This window comes from Vidua chalybeata, chromosome 4 (assembly GCF_026979565.1).
Source record: "Vidua chalybeata isolate OUT-0048 chromosome 4, bVidCha1 merged haplotype, whole genome shotgun sequence".
Taxonomy (NCBI): domain Eukaryota; kingdom Metazoa; phylum Chordata; class Aves; order Passeriformes; family Viduidae; genus Vidua; species Vidua chalybeata.
The window spans coordinates 28,684,450-28,707,382 of record NC_071533.1 but is presented as its reverse complement, the minus strand read 5'-3'; the positions used below and the strand labels follow the sequence as shown (position 1 = coordinate 28,707,382).

The 22,933-nt window shown below is 37.8% G+C and overlaps 1 protein-coding gene across 2 annotated transcripts in view; it reads left to right on the top strand.

Annotated features, from left to right (window-relative positions):
* TNKS (tankyrase) overlaps positions 1-22,933 on the top strand; it is a 129,768-nt gene that overhangs the window by 74,617 nt on the left and 32,218 nt on the right. For both annotated transcript variants that reach the window (XM_053941956.1, XM_053941955.1), the window contains exons 6-11: positions 10,682-10,776; positions 13,797-13,863; positions 14,295-14,481; positions 16,466-16,587; positions 19,075-19,166; positions 19,258-19,336. In XM_053941956.1, coding sequence (XP_053797931.1) covers positions 10,682-10,776; positions 13,797-13,863; positions 14,295-14,481; positions 16,466-16,587; positions 19,075-19,166; positions 19,258-19,336 — 642 coding nt within the window. The remainder of the gene's footprint in view (positions 1-10,681; positions 10,777-13,796; positions 13,864-14,294; positions 14,482-16,465; positions 16,588-19,074; positions 19,167-19,257; positions 19,337-22,933) is intronic.

Below are 22,933 nucleotides of genomic sequence, written 5' to 3'. Positions count from 1 at the left end.
TTTGCCTTTAAGTTTCTGTTACAAGATCTTAAATATTTTCCCTTAAACATTTCAGTGAGTATCCCTTCACGTATTATTTGAAGTGTACTCTGTCATGTCCACAAATAGAAATTGGGCACCAAAGGACTAGAAAGAAATTGTTTACTCTGATGTCATTCTCTTTGAATTGTTCTCTTAAAATTCAGGAAATCTCATTTGTTAGATCTTAATTAATGTGCTCTTCAGGAAGCCTCAAATGTGTTGAAGGCATGGGGGATTTTTATACCTGAACTGTTTTCCCCTTGATGATTAGCTTCACACAGGAGATGACTTCCTGCATTAGGCTATTATCCATCTCTTGTCAAGAGAAAACAAGTCAAACTGGCAGATTTGGGCAGAGCTGCCATGTAATATTTTATGCACATTAACTAAAAGCTGTGTTCTGGTTTTGGCTCCTAACAGCTCACAGAGCATCCAGAAGCCGAGTACTGATAATATTTCTTCTACTGTGATCTCAGGAGTGGAGCTCTTTCCTTCACAGAGCTTGCTGAGATTGTTTTAAATTGAAATGCAGCAGCTCAATCCAGGGACTGAGTGAATTTGATTTCTATATATGGTTGACTGTAGTGAATACTGTAGGTGATATTTCCATGCTTAGTGTCACTTTCCTCTCAAAATCCCTGCATATGAGTATTAGAAGTACTGAGAAGTAAATTATCTGCTTTCTTGTTTTTTTATCTCTAAAACTACTGGAGTTTGTAGTCCTTCTGTTTTTCTCCAGCCTGTAAATTCAGCTTTTTGAATGTCCTCTTAATTCTAGTAAACTTTTAACTTGCTGTTGGTCATACCTGGCTTCTTTCACTATATCAAGCCCTTCCCAATAGAACGTATGCATTAGCAAAGCATCTCCAGTATTATCTTCACTAGTAGTTTCTGTGCTGTCTGCAAGGACATAATTTTCTTACCTACCAATTCTAGCTTAGTTTTAAAAACTTGCCATTTTTTTCATAGCTCCACTTTATGAAGGTTGGTGCCTCATGTTGAATTATTTTAGCAAGCATTTCCCCTGTAGATTAGTTGAATCTGAGTGTGTCATATCTGCTATTAAAGACAGCTTCTACTGAAGGTTTTGCTTCAGGTGTCACTTGGTACCATCCCAGTAGTTACATTTACCTATGTGGTGTTTAAAGCCACTTTCTCTGTAGAAGAATCACTTGATAGCACCCAAACATTTCACCTCTTAGGTCACCCAAAGCCCTTGTTTTTTCTGCCCTTGCTGCCTCTCTGATTTCTCCCAGCACATCAGTTATCACTTGCTCATACAACCCCATCATTGACTTCAGAGGTTGTATGGATAATGTAGTTCTAAATGAAAAGAACTGCAAATACTTACGTGCAAGGAGAGATGTATTTACATAACCATTTTTAAAAGTATTGTTTAAGTTGACTGAGCAGGCAGCAGATGATAAAAGGGAATGGAAAAGCCAAAATGCATTGTCATTGATGAACGAGAAAATTGAGGAGATTTGATTAGTCTTTACCAAGTAATATTATATGTGACTACTTATCAAAGAAACTGATTTCTTACAAGTGAAATACTTTAGAATATTCATATTCTAGTAACCATTGCTTTTCAATTAGAATTACAAGATAAATTCTCTGCCTTCTTCCCTGTATTTTGCAAGACTGCTGTTCAAAAGGAATAGTGAAGGCTATTTGATTGGATTATAAAGTAGTTTAGTTCTAAAATTTGCAAATTACCACTGTAATGCAAAAAGACCATTTTGTGTATTTAGTTTTATTAATTATTTTATATTTCATGTTTTAATTAAATTCCAAAATATAAGGTATGCTTATTTCATACTCAGCACTGGAGCTGAAATGCAGTCAATATGCAAGTGTTGCTCATAACAGTTTATTCTGACCCAAGTTTCAATAAAATGAGTGAAGTGCTGATTTGACAGAATAGTCAAATTAATTAATTCCTTCTTAATAATATGAAGATATTATGAACTGAAGCCTGGAAAGTTTCTAGTTGGAAGGGGAAGGTGGGGAAGCAAAGCAAATACATAGAGGAGAGAAATAGCAAAAATAATAAGATAGGTAAAAAGAAAAGGGAAATAAAGGATTGTTAGTTGACTGTAGTAGGAAAAACATTGATGCACATACAGACTGGAGAATGAGAGGCTGGGGAGCAGCGCTGCAGAGAGGGAGCTGGGGGTCCTGGTCCATGGCAATTGAATGTGAGTCATTGTGCCCTGGCAGCCAGGAGGGCCAACCCTGTCCTGGGGGACATCAGGCACAGCCAGACAAGGGAGGGGATTGTCCTGCTCTGCTCTGCACTGGGGCAGCCTCACCTCGAGTGCTGGGGGCAGTTCTGGGTGCCACAACATAAGGAAGACACTGAGCTGTCAGAGAGTGTCCAGAGGAGGGCAACAAGGACGGTGAAGGGCCTTGAGGGGAAGCTGTGTGAGGAGTGGCTGAGGTCACTTGGTCTGTTCAGCCTGGAGGAGAGGAGACTGAGGGGAGACCTCATTGCAGTTATGATTTCCTGGTGAGAGGAAGAGGAGGGGCAGACACTGATCTCTTCTCTGTGGTGACCAGTGACAGGACCTGAGGGAATGGCCTGAAGTTGTGTCAGGGGAGGTTTAGGTTGGATATCAGGAAAAGGTTCTTCACCCTGAGGGTGGTTGGGCACTGGAACACCTCCCCAGAGAAGTGGTCACAGCACCAAGCCTGACAGAGCTCAACAAGTGTTTGGACAACACTCTCGGGCACATGGAGTGACTCTTGGGGTGGCCTGTGCAGGGCCAGGAGTTGGATTCAATGATCCTTGATGGGTCTCTTCCAACTCAGGCTATTCTATGACTCTATGAAAGATTTTGACAGCAAGTGGTAAAAGAAGAGAATGCAACAGCAAAAAAAACCCAGCAGTTTTGGTTCTCTGGTGATTCAGTGTGCATCTTCTTCAGATTGCTACAAATGGCTATGCTGGGCACAATGATACTGTGAGTAGTTTCTGTGTAGTGTTCAGCCATATCTTCAAGTCAGCATAGATCTCCTTTCAGTGTTAAATAACATCAACCACATTCCTTTAGGAGAAGGGAGTGGCTCTTTAGTGTAATTTTTCCTTATGTAGCTCAGCAAGCCATTATTCCCTCAGCTGTCATTATCTATCACCAAAGAAACAACATATACTCCTCTTCTCCTCTTATAATCCATCTCAAAGTTCATCTCCCTGTGTCATTGAGTGCTGCCAGAGATGTATTCTGTGCTTCTGAATCTGGGAAAACTACAAATGCTGCTTCATGGTGAAACCCCCAGAATTTCTTTCTCATTCTGCAGTTCCATCCCCAGCTACACCTTCATCATATGCATGTAGAAATAGAAGAGATTCTTGTAAAGATCAGTTTTCTGAGAATACTATGGTGTTGTGAGAAGTGTTACTCAATTTTTCTGACACATCCTCTGTGGAACTGTTTTGCCAAATGCTGTTTGAGATACATGCATATACAGCAGAGTTTCAGGGAAGGGAGGAGGTGTTGCATTTTAATTCTTGTTTAGGAAGAGGTCAAAGATTACTAGTGCCCCATTTATGGGATCTGCTGTTTGTGAAATTCTTCAGAGATCAATGGTGTTCTTATTTAAAGGCTGAAATGTCTCTCCTAGCCCTTTATATTGTTCCTCTTAGTCAGTGTTTCCAGGTTTGTTCTGAAAGTAGTGACAAACCCCTGCAGTGCTACAGGCTGAGGACAGAGTGGCTGGACAGCAGCCAGGCAGAAAAGGACTTGGAGGTGCTGGTTGAGAGCAGCTGAACGTGAACCAGCAGAGTACCCAGGTGGCCAGGGCCAGTGGCATCGTGGCCTGTATCAGCAGCAGGAGCAGGGAGGTCATTCTTCCCCTGCACTCGTCACTGGTGAGGCCATGCCTTGAGTGCTGTGTCCAGTTCTGGGCCCCTCAGTTTAGGAAGAATGTTGAGGAGCTGGAGCAGGTCCAGAGAAGGGCAATAAGGCTGGTGAAGGGTCTGGAGCACAAGTCCTGTGAGGAGCAGCTGAGGGAGCTGGAGTTGTTTAGCCTGGAGAAGAGAAGGCTCACAAGAGACCATATCACTGTACAGCTGCCTGAAAGGAAGCTGTAGCCAGGTGGAGGTCAGTCTCTTCTCCCAGGCAACCAGCAACAGGACAAGAGGACAAAGCCTTAAGCTGCACCAGGGGAGGTTTAGATAGGACATTAGGAAGAATTTATTCACAAAAGGAGTGATTGGTCATTGGAATGGGCTGCCCAGGGAGCTAGTGGAGTCACCATCCTTGGAGCTGTTTAGGAGGAAACTAGATGTGGCACTCAGTGCCATGGTCTAGTTGACAAGGTGATGTTCAGTCATAGGTTGGACTCAATCTCAAAGGTCTTTTCCAACCTAGTTGATTCTGTGATTTCCTATTCTACCTTCTTTTAACCTTGAGATGAAGACACTCCAATTATTTCTTTATCTACCCCTGTGCAAGATCACACTTGTTATTCTGTTGGTCCTTCCCTACACTAGGCACGTAGGTGATTGAAAAAGCTTTTCTCTCATAAATCTCCTGCCCCCTTATTTGTCAACACTTAGCCCAAGTTGCAGAGCAACAGAGTCACTGTGTTAATGTGTGGAACTGATGCCAACCCTTGTCATGTGGTCTTCAAGGTTCAGACATACAATCAGAAAATTGTGTTGTCTCTCAAAGGTCAGATCTACTAGAGAAGCATTCAGTAGTCAGTCATTTGGACAGTACATTCCCCTGAGAAGGAATAGATTTGAATACTCACTGGATATGAGGATCTGGTCTGTCACCCAAGCAGTCTCTTCCAAATGAGGCCTTACTCTGTCAGTGTATGCAGTATTTTTAGTCTTTCTGTGTTTTTTAACTCTTTTCCTTGAGTTTATGGACATTCTTGCCCATTGATGCTCTGCCCTAGCACTGCTGTGTCTGTGCAATCAAGCTGGTTTTGTCTTTGCTGGTTTACAGCTCAAAACAGTTGTTCCTCACCACCACCACCCCCCACCTGCCAAGAGATCATCTGATATACCAGACCTTTAAATTAAGATACTGTTTGACTTGCAAATTCTGAATTGGTGAGCTGTTAAGTCCATTTTCCCTGTCATTAGCTGTTAGAAAGCAGTATGTGAAATCTGTGACATGATGTTTTTTTGGAATTTTACTATACTAAGCCTGTCCAGTTCCATTGTCTAATTAGTTACTACTGTCTTTATTCTGAAGATGAAGCAGTTAAATTACCACTGAAAACAGTGGAGTGAGAAATGTTTCCCTTCAGCATTTTGTAATTCTTGTCTTTAGGAATTTTGTTTGTTTGTAGGGGTGATAGTTTGTTTCTTGTTTATTATGTTTTTTAACATAAGAAAAGTAGTTTAAGCGCTTCACCTCTGTACTTATCTCCAGAGTTGCAGCTAGCTCATCTATAGTCAGCAGTCTGACATGACCTGTTTTCCTGAAGCAGCATCTATAAGTTTGTCCCTAAAGCATAATTGTCAAACATGAATTTAAATAACTCAGTACTGCTATAAAATGACCAAGGAAGCTGCATGATTAGGGTGACAAGTCATGTGGCTGGTGAACAGAAGCATGGACCCTGTCCTGCTCATTAAAAGCATAATTATTCAGTCAGGGATAAGGAAATTTATTTCTTTTGTACCAAATGTATAAGAGCATTATAGCAGGAATATAAAATATTTATTTTTAGTTATTTGAAATATGTGTTTATAGAAGGAAATATTTTGTATGTAAGTCCAGTCTTGGCACAATACAAACAACTGTTAATGAGCTATTTCCCAAGAAAGCTTCCAAATTCATTTAAAATGAAGGTGTAAGATGGGTGCACTGTTTAAGATTAGAATGAAAGTTGATATCTGAGCAGCAAAGGAAAAGCTTCATCATTTCCACAGTGGAAAAGTTTAGGAATGTGTCTGCAAGATTGTGGTGTTGTTGCAACTTGTTTTCTTACCCCATTTATCAGAATGATAAAGTGGTGACAGGAGGTACTCTGCTTGCATCCGGAATGTCTTCCTGATATGCCCTCATGATTGATGTGGTTCATTTTAGAGATGTCTGCAGGAGAACAGCATCAAGGACAGACCACTGTGATTGGAAAGAAAGATTCTGTCATAAATTCTAACACAGTAAAGAGAAAGTTGTTTGCTTTGCCAAGAGTCAGGACATCTTTCGAAACATTTTTATGCAAAACTATAAAACAAAGGTCTCTTCTCTGATTAGAAACCTCTGTGCTCTTCTCTTAATTCAAAAGAGGTGAAACTTCTCTTGAGGGAGTTTGTAGGACAAACTACAAGAGTTTTAAGACATTTTATTGCTGTTTTCTAAGGGCAGTATGATCTGAATACAATAAACTGGGTTTTTTTTAACTACATTTGTTAAATGGGAGTTTGCTGCATACCTGCAATTTCCAAATCTACTAAACCTGAAGATAATTAGACACAATATAAAAAGTCACAAATATTAAAGTCTGCATGAAACATTTTAAAATCCCTCTTTCTTTTTTTTTTTTTTTTTTTTTTTTTTTTGGTGTGTGTCCTCTGTCCAGCAGGGTGTTGCAGAATAGTTAACAATATGCATACAAGTATCCTTAGGTATTTTTTTGCCAAGCTTTACTTGTTTCCCCATCTGTGTAAGAGCCACCCTTACTGGTGCATATCCCTGTGGGGACCTTCTGAGCATGAGAGTAGCCATATGTCAAGGTCGGATTTGGCCATCAAAATCAGAGTGTTGCCTCTTTATTTTGACAATGCCCTTCCTGTAGACAATTACATGAATTTATGATAATTCTGAATCACTGTATATTGATGTAAATAAGATGTGTGATAAGACCTTATTATGTAATAAGATAGTTGATTTTAATAGCCTTTGGGATGGCAAATTAAGAATGAGAGGAACACATAGATTAAGATTTTTATAGATAGCCTTATATAAAGATTTTGGCAGTAGGAAACAAGAACAGGAGATATTAGTTTTCAAAGCAGTTCCTGCAGCTGTTATTAATCATGCAGATAATGCATAATATAAGATGGTTACATAAGATCCCTTGGTTTAAAGTTGCCCTTAAAATATGTAATTTGAATCTGAAATGAAACTTTCTTCTGAGGCAGTGGCAGCATTACCATCTGAGGGCTGCTGAAGACTCTTGAGCAAGATAAGGGAAACGGATGGTGCTTGGAGCTGGAACTCCCACGCTGCCTCTGGACAGCTTGTTGAAACAAATCTTAAGATTTTAGCAGACGCTGCTCAGAGCCTGCAGCTCTGGAGATCCCTCAGGGCCCCTTTTGTTTGATGCAGGTGAACAGGGGATGGCAAGTCCAAGGCAGCTGACCTTGAGTAGGGATCATCAAATTAGCTCTTGGTAACAAAGCAGTGCAAAAATACCTAAGGCTCACTGAGAACAGTATCAAGTCTAAAAAATGCATTTCTTGTATTCCCAGGCAACACATTATCAAAAAGCCTGCAGGCAAAAGCACCTACTTCAGTATAAATAGTAGGTATATATGTTGACAGCAATTGCCATCTTGTGTACAGTGATGTTCCTTAAAGTGCTCTCAGTACCTGCTTTGGCTCAGTTACAGCTGCCATAAAATTTTCAAATAATATGAGCATCGTGTATGATGGTCTACTTTACTTAGTAAAAATTGAATTATACTCTTTTTAATTATACTAGCAAGTAAGCCAGTGTGATTGGCCTGGTAACTGTGAATGTGAGTCTTGGAAGGTAAGTGCCCTCTAATGATTTTTGTTAGTAAGTCTTGCCAAGTTTTCTAAGATATGGGAGGAGAAGTTAATTAATAGCTTTATTGAATCTGTTTTCTTAATATTAAGTAATTAATTTGATATACCTTTCAGGTGCAGTAGACATTGCTGTCAGTGGTATTTAGTTTTTACTTTCCTGATGCTATACAAATAGCATGTTAATTTTAAGAATCACTCTCAACTGACATAGTTCACTTTTTTTTTGAGGGCTCACATCATCTAATGAGTAGTTCTTGTAGCACAATATTACCTTTTAGTTACCTAGATTCTGTAATTAGCATACAAAGTTGTAACTCCAGATTAGTATTTTTACCTATTAAATCTATAGTATGGATGAATGCTCTTTCTTATGAGAAAGGAAAATAAGTTTTTAAGAATCATGGAGACAGCATCCCCCTGCTTTCTCCTTCCTGAAGCATATGTAAACACAGCTTTTTTAAGAGTAATTTAGCCAAACTAATGAGCAACTGGCTTGTGGACACAGGGGGAGCAGCACTCCAGGTTGTCTGCTCCTGCACCTGTGTGTGTGTTCACTTGTCCTTGGCCATCAGTTAAGTGGTCTCTCTGGTCCTGTGACTCCCTGCCTCTCCAGCACTGGGTGTTTGCAGTTGCAGAGTTGAAGCATGCTGCCTGGTGGAGATCTCAGCCCCATCTCCAGGGATGGGCACAGGGAGCATCAGCTGATCCTCCTTGGAGAGGGGCCGCAGCACGGCACACAGCTTCACTGAAGCTGCTGTGGGCCACAAGGCAAGCACACCAAATGTCTGGTGCCTGGCTGCAGATAAATAATTCCTGGTGTGCTGAGCAAGACAAGATACTCTGTATTTCAGTCATGGGAATGGGGTGTCTGTATGCCCTTGCTCGAGAGGAGAAAGAAGTAGCTCACCTTTCTGAAAGACAGGGATATAAGTTGTCTAAAGATTTGGGTTAATGCTGATTTGCTTAATTTATGCCATTTGTTGTGCAGCTATAGACTTGAAAAGTTTTGTGTTTCTTCTCTAATGAAGTTATTTGGCAAATGCAGATCTATTAACCCTAGAAATGCAAAGTGCACAGTCCCAACCTGACTTTCTTTTGATTTTAAGGAGTGAGCAAGACTCTGGGGTTATGTGTCTTTATTGAGAACATCTCTGTTAATAATGTTTCCTATTAGTAAAGCATAATTTTGGAAATCTGCCATAATTGTTTTAGAAGTGGCACACAGACAAGAAAGGATGAGGTTTAATTGTTGTGAGGTTAAAGGATCCTGCAGTGTTCCAAACATTTAATGCTTGGCTCTAATTTTTCTGGAATCTAGACCAGTGGACAGACTTCTCTGTGGTCCATTTCAAATTAATTTTAGGTTTTCTGAGTTACTAATTCAATTGATAAAACTGGATTTAGTAACCAAACCAAGGTAACTGTCAGAATAAATAGTACTGAAGTATTCTGCTAGTGTCAATAGCAGCATCATCCTTATCCATAATTTCATTAATGTTAGTAATGTAGAAGACAATTATTTTATAATAGGGGTAGATATAAAAAGAATATATTGCCTTCTAGATTAGTCTAAATTGTTAATTCAGTAGTAGAATCCTTAAACAGAGTAATATATCCTAATAATTTGCATGGTCAAATGACTTAAAGGTTGGAGATTTTTATTGTTACTGGTACTTTGTATCTTGGAAACACTCTGAAGATCTTCATATTAGGAATGTTAGAGGTCCTTATCTTCAGTATAGATAATTCTGAAGACAGGTCTTATGGAAACTTGTATAACTGCTTCCCTAAATTTACTGAGTTTCCCAGGTGTTTTTCGAAGAGATACCCTGTGCTGTCATTTCTGTGTACAACCTGTGTCCTCAGTATGATACACAGAACTTTGACAACTTGATAGTTGTCAAAGTGGTTACTCTTTCTGAAGCCAAATAGCAAAGTGTTGAGACTTTAGTAAAATACAATACAGACTGGTCCCAAGTTATGGACATATTAAATATGTGTTCCTGGAAATCCATACTGTTTATGGATATATAGTACTTCTGTTTATCACAGATGAGACCATTTGTCTTGATTTTTTTGTTTTTTTAACCTCTTGATAATAGTGAAATGTGACATCTCCCCTTGTAATACTGTTTAACGATGTTTTAATGCTGACACTAAATCTATACTTGGCACAATACAGTGAGATATGTACATTTTCCCATGTTTCAAGCTGCTTTATGTGTGGGGGTTTACTGTGAGAAAATTGTATCATTTGGTTGCATGCCACAAAATAAATTGCAACAAAGATCCCTTTAAAATCCTCTGCTTCTCAGCCTTGGGAAGGAGGAAACAACATCATCCATTTCTGTAGGAAAGCAGTCCCCTCAGGCTGAGACAGCACACAAAATTAGTTTCATAATAAAAAGCTTTAAAAAATAAACTTCAAGGGGAATTACTGTTGTCAACTCAACTCAAAAGCTTTCAGTTAAAATTCATATGAGTTAGCTATGGAGAAAGGTGTTATTACTCTGTTATTGTGCAGCAAGGTGCATTACTGATGAAGACCTGTATTTTGCAGGAAACTGCAACCTGCATACAATTTTGTCTTGCCACAGCACAGTACAAAACACATATAGATACTTTTTTGGTGCAGAGATGATGATGATGATAATGGTTTTTTAAATTAGCTTTAAATTAAGAAGCTGTTATTGCCTTAGCGGTGCCTGTATTCTTACCCACCTTAAGACACATTTTTTTGGTTTGACAACAGGAGAGGCCTGCATGTGCTGTGTATTTGTTAATTGAGTTAATCACAGAAGGATACTCTAACTTATCTTGATGCAATGTATAAGAGTAACTAAGAGTATTTCAATGGCAGGAAGTACAGGACTTCAGATTGATGTGGCTCCCATTCTTCATCTTCTTTTGTTTTGCAGTCCACTCCTTTACACTTAGCAGCTGGCTACAACAGAGTTCGGATAGTCCAGCTTCTGCTTCAGCATGGTGCAGATGTACATGCAAAGGACAAAGGGTATGTAAAATTAATTGATTTATTAGTCAAGATAAAGAACGATTTCTTTGGTTCATGTTACGGCGCAATCTCAAATAGTTGTCTAAGAATGTGATATTTGCTTCCAGAATCTGAGTGTGCTTCAGATTAGTTGTGGTTACACTTGTTTTAAGGCTTCTTTTACACCTTTAAAATTTTTTCCAAACTTTGAGCTTTGCTTCCATTCACAGACTACCCTTTAAAATTATGGACTAACAGCATTATTTTTAGAAAGGCAATGGGGAGAAGATACAAGGCCTTAGTGAAAGATGTGCATTGAAAAACTTATCTATGGTCTCATTAGCCTGTTTCACAAATATGGATGTAATTCCAAGTAACATCAATAATGCTCTTGCACTCACAACTAGTGGTCCTCATAGGTCTATCTTCATTGAAGCTGACAGCAAAAATCAAGATATAGTAGAGGTTAACTATTCTATTTTTGCATTAAGGGTTGTTGTTATGTAAGATCAGAAAAGTGCACAGCAGTCAGAAATCTGAAATGATAAATCTGAAATCTGTGCATTGTTCTCAGCCATACACTTCTGATCTCTAAGATGATGATTTTTATGATGGTTGGATTGGAAGGCTTAGTCCTAACATGGTAGAAATTGGGGCCCAAGTTAAAGGCATACATTTTGTATTCAGAATCCATAGAAGTAAAGATATGTGTGTGTGCTGTCTTCAGCAGCAAATCTGAGGCACTTTCTGTATTTTCATTTTCTGCTGAGTCCAGCCTAGTATTAGAAGAGATTTTAAATTTTCATAGGTTCTTTCCTTTTTTCCATTTCTCTCCAAAACAGTCCAAAGTGTACTTAAACTCTTAAAGTTTCACTAATTGTAGCTCTTTCATTTGTCCATTTACCCCAATGGCTTTTTTAAACAGTATTGTTGTTAAATGCATAATGACATACTGTGCAAGTCAAAAACCAAAAATACACCCAAAAACGCCCACAGAAACCACAGAAAAACAAAACATACCACCCCCCCACAAAAAAAACCCAAAAAAACAAAAAACAAAAAAACAAACAAAAAAAAAAAACCACCCCAGAAAACACAACAAAACACCTTCGTCCCACCCCTCAAAAGAACCCCACAAAAAATAAACCACAAAAGTCCTATAGTAAAGCTCCATATAATACCTATTTAGGTAGATCCAGCATTATTTAAGCAGGTTGAAGGTCTTTTATACCTTTCCAAAATTTCAGCATCAGTTGGTAGAAACTCACAGTGTAGGTGCTGTAATGAGTTTTGAACAATTTGCTTGGAATGTATGAGAGGTAATTAAGTTGAACTTGAACTTGGGGCTGGAGCAGGAGGGGAAGGAAAGCAAACAAAGAAAGGAAAACCTTTCAGTACTTACTCTGTACTGAACTTCAAAACAACCCAAGCATATTTAGAAACATCTAACATCCTAGTAAGCTCCCACTTTTTTTTTTAGTGGCACCACACATTTAGAATCAGTGGTGTTTTGTTTTACCTTGCTGTTTCTTATTTATACATAATTTATAAGTAAATAGGCTATAAATAACTGTCACTTTTCATTTAAGGAGCTAAATTAGGCCACATTGATTTTATAGAACTCTTTGATTCTCTTCAATGGATTCAATTCAGAGAAAGTGCTTAGGAGTTGTTTTGTATTTTCAAAATGGTCACCATTTCTAGTTACTCCCAAGGAGAAGCCCAGGCTAGGAAGCAGCTCTTTCTCCACTGGTCTTTCCTTTCCCTTACAGCTGTTGTGCTAGAAGAGGGAAGGGGAGGGGATGCTGCAGAAGTGACCAGATGTATTGCTGCAGGATTATCTTTGCTGACAGGCCTTGAAGCCCTCAGCCCTCTGAGATGACCATCATTTATTTTGGAAGGGGGCAGGTTTTTTCAGTGCTCTGTGGAATGGATAGTGTCTCTCTGTCTCAGATATGCACCCATAAGTTGCAATTAAGAAAAGTAATGATGGAAAAACCAGTCTTCTTCTGATGGAAAAACAGATGGAAAAATTTTCCCCAAACAAATTTTCCTCTCCTGTGACAAATATGTTGCTGCTTCTGAGAGCATCCACCTTAAAATTAAGTTTATTTAATTGCTGTCTACTGCTTGCTGTCCTAATTATCTGAGTTGGTTTTGCAGTCCTGGGAATTGCCCCCTGTATTTTTCATAGGTATTATGGGGTTAATTGTGGTTTTCATGTATTATGTGTACTGATCTGTTGAGCCATAACTAGCCTGTCATGCTTGGCTCGAATTAAACTCATTTTGTCCTCTGCAGTAATTGCCCATCTCACATCTCCTTTTCAATGCATGACTTTTATTACATCTTGTGCTTGTGACTAAATCCCTGTTTTTACTTTGCTAGTGTCATTTTTAAGTATGACCTGCAGTAATATAACACTACAAAAATTACAGGGACTCTCTTAGAAGTATCTTGAACAGTTAAATAGGTTGTACTATAAAAAAATGGAGGAAAATCAGGTCATTCCACAGTCTAGAGTAGCAATTTGAGTCTGCTTTCTATGGATATTTGTACATCATCATAAAATACCCAGGAGTTAAGTTAGTGTTATCTGGGGAGTTTTGCCTTTCACATAGCATTTTAAACAGGAGTTCCTATTTAGGCAGAAGCAGAACACTGTTGAGGAAATTGAACATGGAATGGGACTTTCCCCCTCCTTAATAGCTTCAAGAAAGATCACGTCAAAGCCAGTTAATGCTAGTCTTAATGGTAGATTAAATATCTGTGGCCTGTTAAGGCAAAAAAAAACCCACAAAAAAAGAACCCTCTGAAAACCAAGCAACAAAACCCCAAGTTTTAATGCCACTCTTAAATAATGTGTTGTTTGGGGAAGTCAGATTTTCTCATTAGATTGTAAATCCTAATTTTTAAATGATTAACTACTTAAAATATTTTAACTTTAATTTGATATTTTCATCTCAGTAAGGAGAAAATTGTTTCTCCCTTAAAAATGCCACTTTAAAAAAATTTGTCATTTGCCTTCTTCTTCCATGCAGTGGTCTTGTGCCTCTTCATAACGCCTGTTCCTATGGACACTATGAGGTTACAGAGCTGCTGCTTAAGGTAAGCAGAAGGATGGAAAGTAATAAGTGTTGATTTAGATGTGTTAAATGAACTGTTTATATCAGAGTTGAAAAGTAAGATTTTTTTTTTTTTCCTGATAGTAACAGGTTTCAAACATCATATTGTCATTTCAGAAGCCTGCCACTGTAGGTCTTTGAAACAGTATATGTGTTTTTTTCTTGATCTAATTTCTTTGGATTGATAGTAGAGTTGAATCTTTCTGTTCAAAAATTAGCTGACATAAAAGTTCCAATTATTTTTTGCAGTTTCAATGGTATTTTTGTGTATGCTGGTAATTTTAATTTTAATTTTGTGTGTGTGTTCATACATGAGTGATTTGAACCAATTTTTATAATAAAATGAAAATTTGTAAGCTTTTTAGTTGTTGAAGATGATTTCTTCCTAATCCAAGGCTTTTTTTGCTGTGCTAGCATGGTGCCTGTGTGAATGCTATGGACCTCTGGCAATTCACCCCGTTGCACGAGGCTGCTTCCAAGAACCGTGTGGAGGTCTGCTCCCTCCTGCTGAGCCACGGCGCCGATCCCACCTTGGTCAACTGCCACGGCAAGAGTGCGGTTGACATGGCTCCAACGCCTGAGCTCAGGGAGAGACTGACCTGTAAGTGTTTCCAGACTGAAAACACTTGGTTGTGGGTGGAAAGGGATGCTTTCCTTTCAGGCCACCTTCCTCAAGCTTCAGAAGTGGACGCAAAGCAGCAGAGCAGCAGCAGCTGTGCGTGTGCTTTGAAGTACACAGGTACCTCTGATACGTCGTTTGTCATATTGCCTGGTTTTCTGAAGCTTAGAATTATTAAGGCACTGCTGAATCAGTGACTTCGGCTTTTTTTTTTTTTTTTTTTAATGTTTAAAGTCCAGTTCAGTCACACAGGAGCCTCTATGTTGAGGCTCTAATTGCATTTAGAAACTTCGAAAAGGTAGGTAGCTTTGGTGTGCAACCTTGGAGATGGAAATTCCATCACCTTCTTTTGTAGCACTCCTTATGCTGTTTACAAACCAATATTTCATCTCAAATTTTAATTTGTATGCCATTGCTTTCCCTCTTTGGGGGATTTTGTTTTCTGACTCTTATAAAATGTAAAAAATAATTAAATGAGACATATATGGAAACAGAGCATTATGAAGTTACAGAAAACTTGAGAATTAGAATCACAATTATAAATAAGTTTTTGGTTTTATCTCTCACCTTTCAGGTATAGCAGAAGCCCCCAGACACTAATAATGTGATCCTGCACTACTCACAATCACAGCTAGTTAGGTTTTAGTCTAGTCACTATTCTTTGCAGGGGAAGATGGTGCGATCATGTGCAGCAGAAAGCTTGGTCTAGAAGAAAAGAGAAGGGCATTAGTATCTTTTAGGTACTTCTCTACTCTGAGTCCTGGGCTATAGCTTCTGGCTCTGAGGAAGGTTAATTTAGCATTTATTTAAATTAACAAGCAAAAAAAATTCAATTTAAACTTCAGTTTATTTGTGTATTTAGAGTTCTTCAAGAGCAATGAGGGAAGATTCATGTCCATTAATATCCACTGAAATTTGTAAACAAATGTGAGCATTATGTCAAATTTGACAGTATCTTGATGGGATAGCTTGTATTTGCATCCCAAAATATCATGTTTTTATGTTCTTGAGTTATTTCATCTTATACTTGGGGAATAAAGTTACATTATATTTGTTATTTCAAGATTTATTTGCATTTGTGCTTTGAGTAGTGCTTTGCTTACAAAGAAATTTAAACCAGACATTAAAACAAACGTGGGAGAAGAAAGCCCCTAGGTTAACAAACCTAGGATTTCAAGCTTACTTATGAAACAAAAATATTTATATTTTTTACTGAAATTGAGGTATTTTTTTTCTAGTTCCTAGGCTCAGATAAATTTTTGCTAACCTGTCTTTTGTCTGAACATTTTGAGAGAAACACTTCTTTTCAAATTCAAAGTTACTTAAAACTGAAATAGTTGCTGAGCTAAACAAGATTTGGAAATAATGAAATGAGCGATCTGTACTTGCAAAGATACACCTGCTATCAACACTTGTTTCATTTTTGGAGCAGACTGGCTTCAAATGCTTAGCTAGTTAGTTTTCTTTAAGACCAATTGTTTAGTATTTTATATTTAAATTTTATATATGTATTATTGTTGGTTTTGTTGTTATTTATAATTTTATAGAAATTATATATATACTTAATATACTTTACATTGAATTATTTGTCTTGCAAATACAGTAAAGTTTTTGAAAAACAACTGTAAAGCTTTATTTCCTTAAGAATAGCTCATATTATTGTGCTTATTTGAACACAGACGTGGGTAATGTAGAGGTCACATATACATTTAATGTCAAGTGGGTGGAGGATAAAAGGGGGAAAAGCTATAAGGATTTAACTCAAGGAATAGCTTCCCCTATCCTTTAGCACATTCCTTTGGTTTCAGCAAAGCTTCTTTCATGTTCTGTGTCCCAGGTCAGCTGCCACCCGAAGACATGCAGAAGCACTCCTCTTTCCTCTTACTGAGTATAGCTGTCTTTCTGCAATAACATTTATAAATGTGACATTTTGTTGAATATTAAATGTGTCTTTTTCCTCTAACAGATGAATTCAAAGGACACTCTCTCCTGCAAGCAGCCAGAGAGGCAGACCTAGCCAAAGTGAAAAAGACACTTGCTTTGGAGATCATTAATTTTAAGCAGCCACAGTCGCATGAGACTGCACTGGTGAGATTATAGAGTCAATCCATTTGTTTTATGATAAATGTGCTGGGAGCCTGGAGTCAAAGAGTTTTATTTCTGCACTATGAAAATACATTCATCATCTGAGATAGAGAATTCGGCATTGAACACTTTCTATACTTAAATAAAATCACCATATAGAAAAAACATCATATAATTTATTTTATCACTTTTTTCTTTCCTTCTGGTATATTACAGAAGTCCAGTCACTCTTCACCTTTTCATTTTTCACTTCTCTTGCATTTTTTCCTATAAACCTCTTTTTTTTGTTGGACTGTTGCTGTGGTTTTTTTATGGGGTTAAGTTTTATTTCAGTAGCCCAGTGCTTCCTTCATGTTTTATGTGAGCAAACTTGGATTACAAATTTTTTTCATAGGATATGTAAAATTGTGGTGAAAATAGGTGTATATCATGGAGTCTTACAGGTTTGGAATAGCACTGACAGGTTTGGAATAGTCACATTAGCTGTAGAAACAGGGCTCTTTTGAGACTTTCATAGCATTATCCTGCTCTTAATTAATTGTTTAAAGAAGCAGTGGAAGCAAAGAACACAACCAGTATCCCAGATATAGTGAAAACTTTGAAGCTGAGACTGATGGTATTATTAAAACCACTAGAGTTATGATATTTTGTTCCAATGGAACATTTTCTTCCCAGTGGCAGGTCTCAGCTGCAGGCATGCAACTGCATATTTAGTATTGGAAACATTGTGATCAGAACATTGTGTGTTGGGTACCAAGCATCCATATGCTCTGTTTCCTCTGTGGAGGACTCAGCATCCTCGCCTGAAGCTAGAAGCATGATAGAGAATAGAGCTTTATAGGCTGAATGTGAAGACAGTATGAAATTTGGGATTATGTTATCCTTTTCTTTCTGAGTGTATCAGCTGCCGCTATGTGGCATCTCTTTAGCTGTGTAATGATCACTTCATAGTCCTCTGATGTTCTTTGCTCTTTTCTGCCTGCTGATTCTGCAGAGACAGCTGGACCAAATGGAATATTTTAGTTCTATTGATGTATTTGGTTCACTGTTCACTAAGCGCTTGAGTGTGATTTTTCAGTTTTTGGCTGCTATATATGAGATTTCCAAATTGTCACCAGTCCAAATGAAAGGACTTAGCTTCCAGGATCAGATGAGGTTATGTGTAATCTAACTGAGCTATTTCTGCCCTAAGCATGACAACATTTTCCATGGGCCACGGGGGTCTCTGCTGTATTAGCCAAAAGGCCAAAGCAAGCACCTGACATAGGTTTTAGTGTTGCTTTGAGGTGTGGCAATACTTCAGCATTTGTGTGTTTTAGGGCTTGTTTATCATGTAGACAGGAAAAAGAGACAGGATATTATCTGCAAAGACTTAAAAATGCTGCTTCACATCACAGCAAAACTTGATCTTAATGGTTATTTAGAAAGCTTGCCTTTGAAAAATTTGGATGTGCCTGCTGATTAACAGCAGTATGGAAGCTGGAGTGAAAGTTACTTCGTAATGAAGGCTAAAACTGGATAAAAGATGGTTATTGGTACTAGTGTTACCTATTAGCATTGGGTTTGGGGTCTATCTAATTGTAAAGGCTATTGTTTTGCTATTGGAAAGTTAGAGAACTCTTCCAGGAGACTTTCCACCTTTTATGGGTTACTGGTTTAAAATGTGGGTAAAGGTATAAACAGAAAAATCCAAAAGTTTCTCCTGTTTCTCACAGTCTCTTATCTTGAGATGTCCAAACTTGAAATAAGCATTTCTGGACTTGATTTTAAAGCTGGGTATTTAATCTTAGCTGGAACCATGCTGGTAATTCCAGGCTTCAGGAATACATTGATAAGGCCACGGTTGAGGAGTCAACAGATGCCAGCCACATTTAGGACAATAATTACATCTAGCAAAGGGCTGTGTGGTCCCACAAGGGCAGGCATGAGCATTGAGAAGCTCTGTATTGAAGGCTGTATCTTTCTCATAGCATGGAAAGAAAGATACTCTAAGAGAAGAGTATTGCCTCTTTGCTTATTGCATAATCTGTAGTTGGGTGCATGACACAAATGGCCATTAACAAGGTCAGTATGCATTGGAACAGAAAAAGAACATAAGTGAAGTTCAAGTCCTGTCAATTTGACAACTGCAGCAGAATCCTTACAGACCCCTTTGGAGACCCTCTGTAAAAAGTTAGGCTGTTTCAAACTCTTTGTCTTTCCCTCCTTTGTTCATTGTGTGACAGTTTTGTCCTGATAGCTGGTTAAAGTAGTTGGGACCATACTGCTTTTTTCCTAAGTGACAAATAGCTTTAAAATTAAAATTGTTTTTCTGAGTAGAATAATTTAGCATTGATCACTAAACCTGTATTTTGTTCACTATGATGAATTCTGTTTGTAAATTTTGTAGCCTGTTTTTAGCAGAATAATTAAGTGATGAGGTAATGTATTTTTAAAGTTCTTTATCATCTGTGTAGTTGAAATAGACTTTATATTTACTTTTTTTTGCAGCACTGTGCTGTTGCTGCCGTGCATCCGAAGAGGAAACAAGTTACAGAACTATTGCTCAGGAAAGGAGCAAATGTAAACGAGAAAAACAAAGAGTAGGTTTCTGAAATGTTTGAGTTTTCCAAAGGCCTCTGTCATACTAGAAATGTAAAAAACTAATACATCACTTTTCTTTCTCTCCTCTAGTTTCATGACACCTTTACATGTTGCAGCTGAAAAAGCTCATAATGATGTCATGGAAGTTCTGCATAAACATGGAGCAAAGGTAAATATACTTGCATGTATTTTATTTAAGACAAAGGGCAAGAAGAAGGGTTATGTTGATTATATACCATGTAAGTTTTGTGGTAGTTGTTGCTTTTTATTCTGTATGCCTTGTGCTTCTTTTGTTAACCTTGAAGTGTGTTTTATCTGAAATAAGTACAGGATCCTCACGAATCCTATTTGAAAATTACTTGTCTCCAAGTAACTGATTATAGGCTTTAGGAGCCTACCTTACTCATTTTTAATGAACCTTGATATAATTTCTAATAAATGTCGTTATCTCAGTTCCTCATGTTACTTTATCTTGTTGACTTGAAAATATCCAATGGCTGAGGGTAATAACACTGAGTTTAGTATCCTAACACTGAGTATTCCTTAGCCCTTGCTTGCTTCTTATTCTCAGGGTCAGATTGTTCTGCTGTGCCCTTTAGCTATTGATAGGTGCTGACCTAAGTAATTTGTGAGCTTGTGAACACATTGTTCAGCAAGTTATTAAAGGCAGAGGAAGGTATAACTAACTTTATTTAGAATGTGGTTTAACCATCTTTCAAAAGTGTTTCAGAATGAACGTTCTCCAAGTTTCAGCAGCAAACTTAATATTCATGGTAATGATATACATCACTACTTAATTTTCTCAGAAACTCTTCTTGATGGATACTTTATTTGCATTGGCTAAAATATAAAAGTTCTCCTTGTTTTTGCTTTGAATGGGGCTCAGATTACTCGTTTTAACTCTTCCTCTCCATTCAGGGAGCTTGAAATGAAGAGCTCATTATTACAAATTATTACCTGTTGTATTATGTTATTGCCTGTAATAGTGATCATGTGTCACTCTTGCTGTGATAGAAGGTATGAGCAATGTAGTTGTATGCACAGTTAAGTGTTTTTATTTTAAAACAATGAATTTTAATTTATAAGTCTGTATAAGAGCTCACTGCCAGATTTCTTATTCACTTCCACACTACTTTAACGGCATCATAAAATAGCTTAACAACAATTCCACAGCAGAGTTGATCGTATTTGACAGTCTTAATGCAGTGGTGACTACTAAGTTTTGCCTAAGGGGGAAAGCAGAGCCAAAGTTCTTGATTATAATAATTAAAATTATTGGTTATTATTCTCCCAGATTCACTCTTAGTAGCATACCTATACACTGAAATTAAAAAAATTCATTTTGCTGTAGGAATAGATATACCTCATAACTTTTATGGATCTGCTTTTGTGCAGGAATTCAGTACTGATGGTATTTGGGTAGGCACTGAACTGGACATGCTGGAGTTTCAAATGTACTGATACCAAAGTACTACCTGCTTTGAAATACAAGGAGCTTCTGTGTGCTGCTGCTGTACTCTCCTTATTTAAATTAGTGCTCCCTTGAAAATCTATCTCAGTTGTAGGCAGGCTTAGGAGTAAGCTCAAAGATGGCATCCTTACTAGAATGGACCCATTTTGTTTTGTCACTAGCACATTCTGATGATAGCTTGTAATTCTTTTATCTCATTAAGCAGGGATTCATAAATCGTGATCCATGAGTCACTTGTGAACTGATTAATGGTGCTGAGCGGTGCACAGTTATCTACAAAATGATGCTGAGTGGTGTGTTCTGTCATTTATTCCATCAACAGTATGCAAATAGAGGTACCTAGTGATCATTAAACCTCCTTCTTCATTCATATCCCATATCCTATGTTATTCTGAGGATAGGCCATTCACATTTATGATCTAGCAAAGCACTTAAGTGCATGGCAGGAGACTAATCAAAGTTAATATTAAGTGCATATTTCCATAGTGCAGTGGATCAGCGTCCAAAGTTTCTTAGCTGTAAAACAGTAAATAATGCACCCATAATTTTAATGAAAGGTAGATCATTAAGGCTTTATGAGGCACTTTGAAGTTCCCGGATGGGATATGCTCAAGAGTATTAGTTAGTTAACTAGGCATATTTAATCACTCTAAAATGTTTGTCTTGCTTGTATATTATCGTTTGACCTCTTGCTCATGCTTTGACTGTGGGCATTCGGTTCATCAGATGTTCTTGACATTGGGATTTCTTTGTTTCTGGCTATTGTGACACGGCAGCTTTCATTCCTGAATCATGATACAGGTTTTGATGTTTTTCTTTTGTTGTGTGTTTGGAAGTTTTTCATTCATGTTTTCTCTTTTTGTGTCTTAAATTTTAGTTACTTAATAAGATGTAATAAGCTCGTTGACCAGGTCTGGTTATATTTTTTACAAGAGAGGGTTCTCATGAGCTGGTGAATCTAGTCTCCCTGTGATAGCAGCCTCCCAGTGAAGATCCATTTGTTCTTTGAACGGCACCCTCCTGCTTTTTAAATACCTGTCTTCTTATTTGATGCTTCCTTTAGTGAGGTGTTTGCATTGAACACACTGTTTCTTCTTAGCCTTTGTTTTGGTAGGCTAAAAGCCTCAAACACCTAATAAGGGAATGTTGCCTTTCCTATTAATCCTTATAACCCCTTCTCTTTACTAGCACCAGAGGAAATCTTGGCATTCAGGCAACAAGAATAGAATTTATTCCACCACTGCCTTCCATGATGGCACTTCCATACCTCTATTGTAAGTGCCTGACTGATGCATACTGGGATCATATTTGCCTTTTTAATAGATATGAGACAGTAGTACTCAGATCTTTTCTGAAATCTTGCAGTGCAGAGAGAATCTTGATTTTGCTAATATTTTATATTTGTGCCCTTCAGCACAATTCTCCTCTGCCACAGTCATTAATGCAAATAGTAAAACAAAATTATCCCACAACCAGACACCAAGCAGCCTTCCCCTTTTCAAAATGTTCAGTTCTTCCATCAAACTCTATTTTTTCAATATAAAATAAAAATTTCCACTGTGATCTCTTACAAAATGCTTACTGAAGTGTGTATGGATGACACCTACAATGTAGGGCTTTTTCACTTTGCAGCTGTTTCTTCTGTCAAATGAGAGGTACTGTTAAAGCCAGCTTTAATCCCCCTTCTGAAAACCACTACTGATTACTGAGAGAGTAACAATTTGAAAAAGATGTGTAGTTAGGGCTTCAAAGAAAGCAGAACTTTCTTCTTCTGAAATACCATGACAGAAGGCAGACAGCTGATTCACAAAATAACCAGCAATAATAGCTCTAGGAGACAATGTCATATAAAGTTCTGTAGATAGAAAATAATTTAGGATTGTTTTAGCATTTTATAGGAAATTCTTCTGTTTTCATGAGGAGCAGTTGTGTCAGAAAAGTGAGTTCACGTACAGTGAAGTTTGTATGCGTAGCCTTTTTCTGTTCTATGGAAAGGGCTAAAGCATGATAAAGACTGCTTTAGGGAATTTGGGATGAACAGGGGATGGTTTGTGTCTTGGAGCTGGATTTAATTATCCATAATGTTATCACTATGTAAATTTGCTGTTTGAAGTATGTTAGATAATAATAAACAGTGAAGGACTGCTTGAATAACATGTGCTTGATCGAGACTTATTTTACAGAAAGAACATCTGAGAACATCAACCTCTTCACTCTGGTGACCAGTGACAGAACCTGATGGAACAGCATGAAGTTGTGTCAGGGGAGGCTTAGGTTAGATATCAGGAAAGTGTT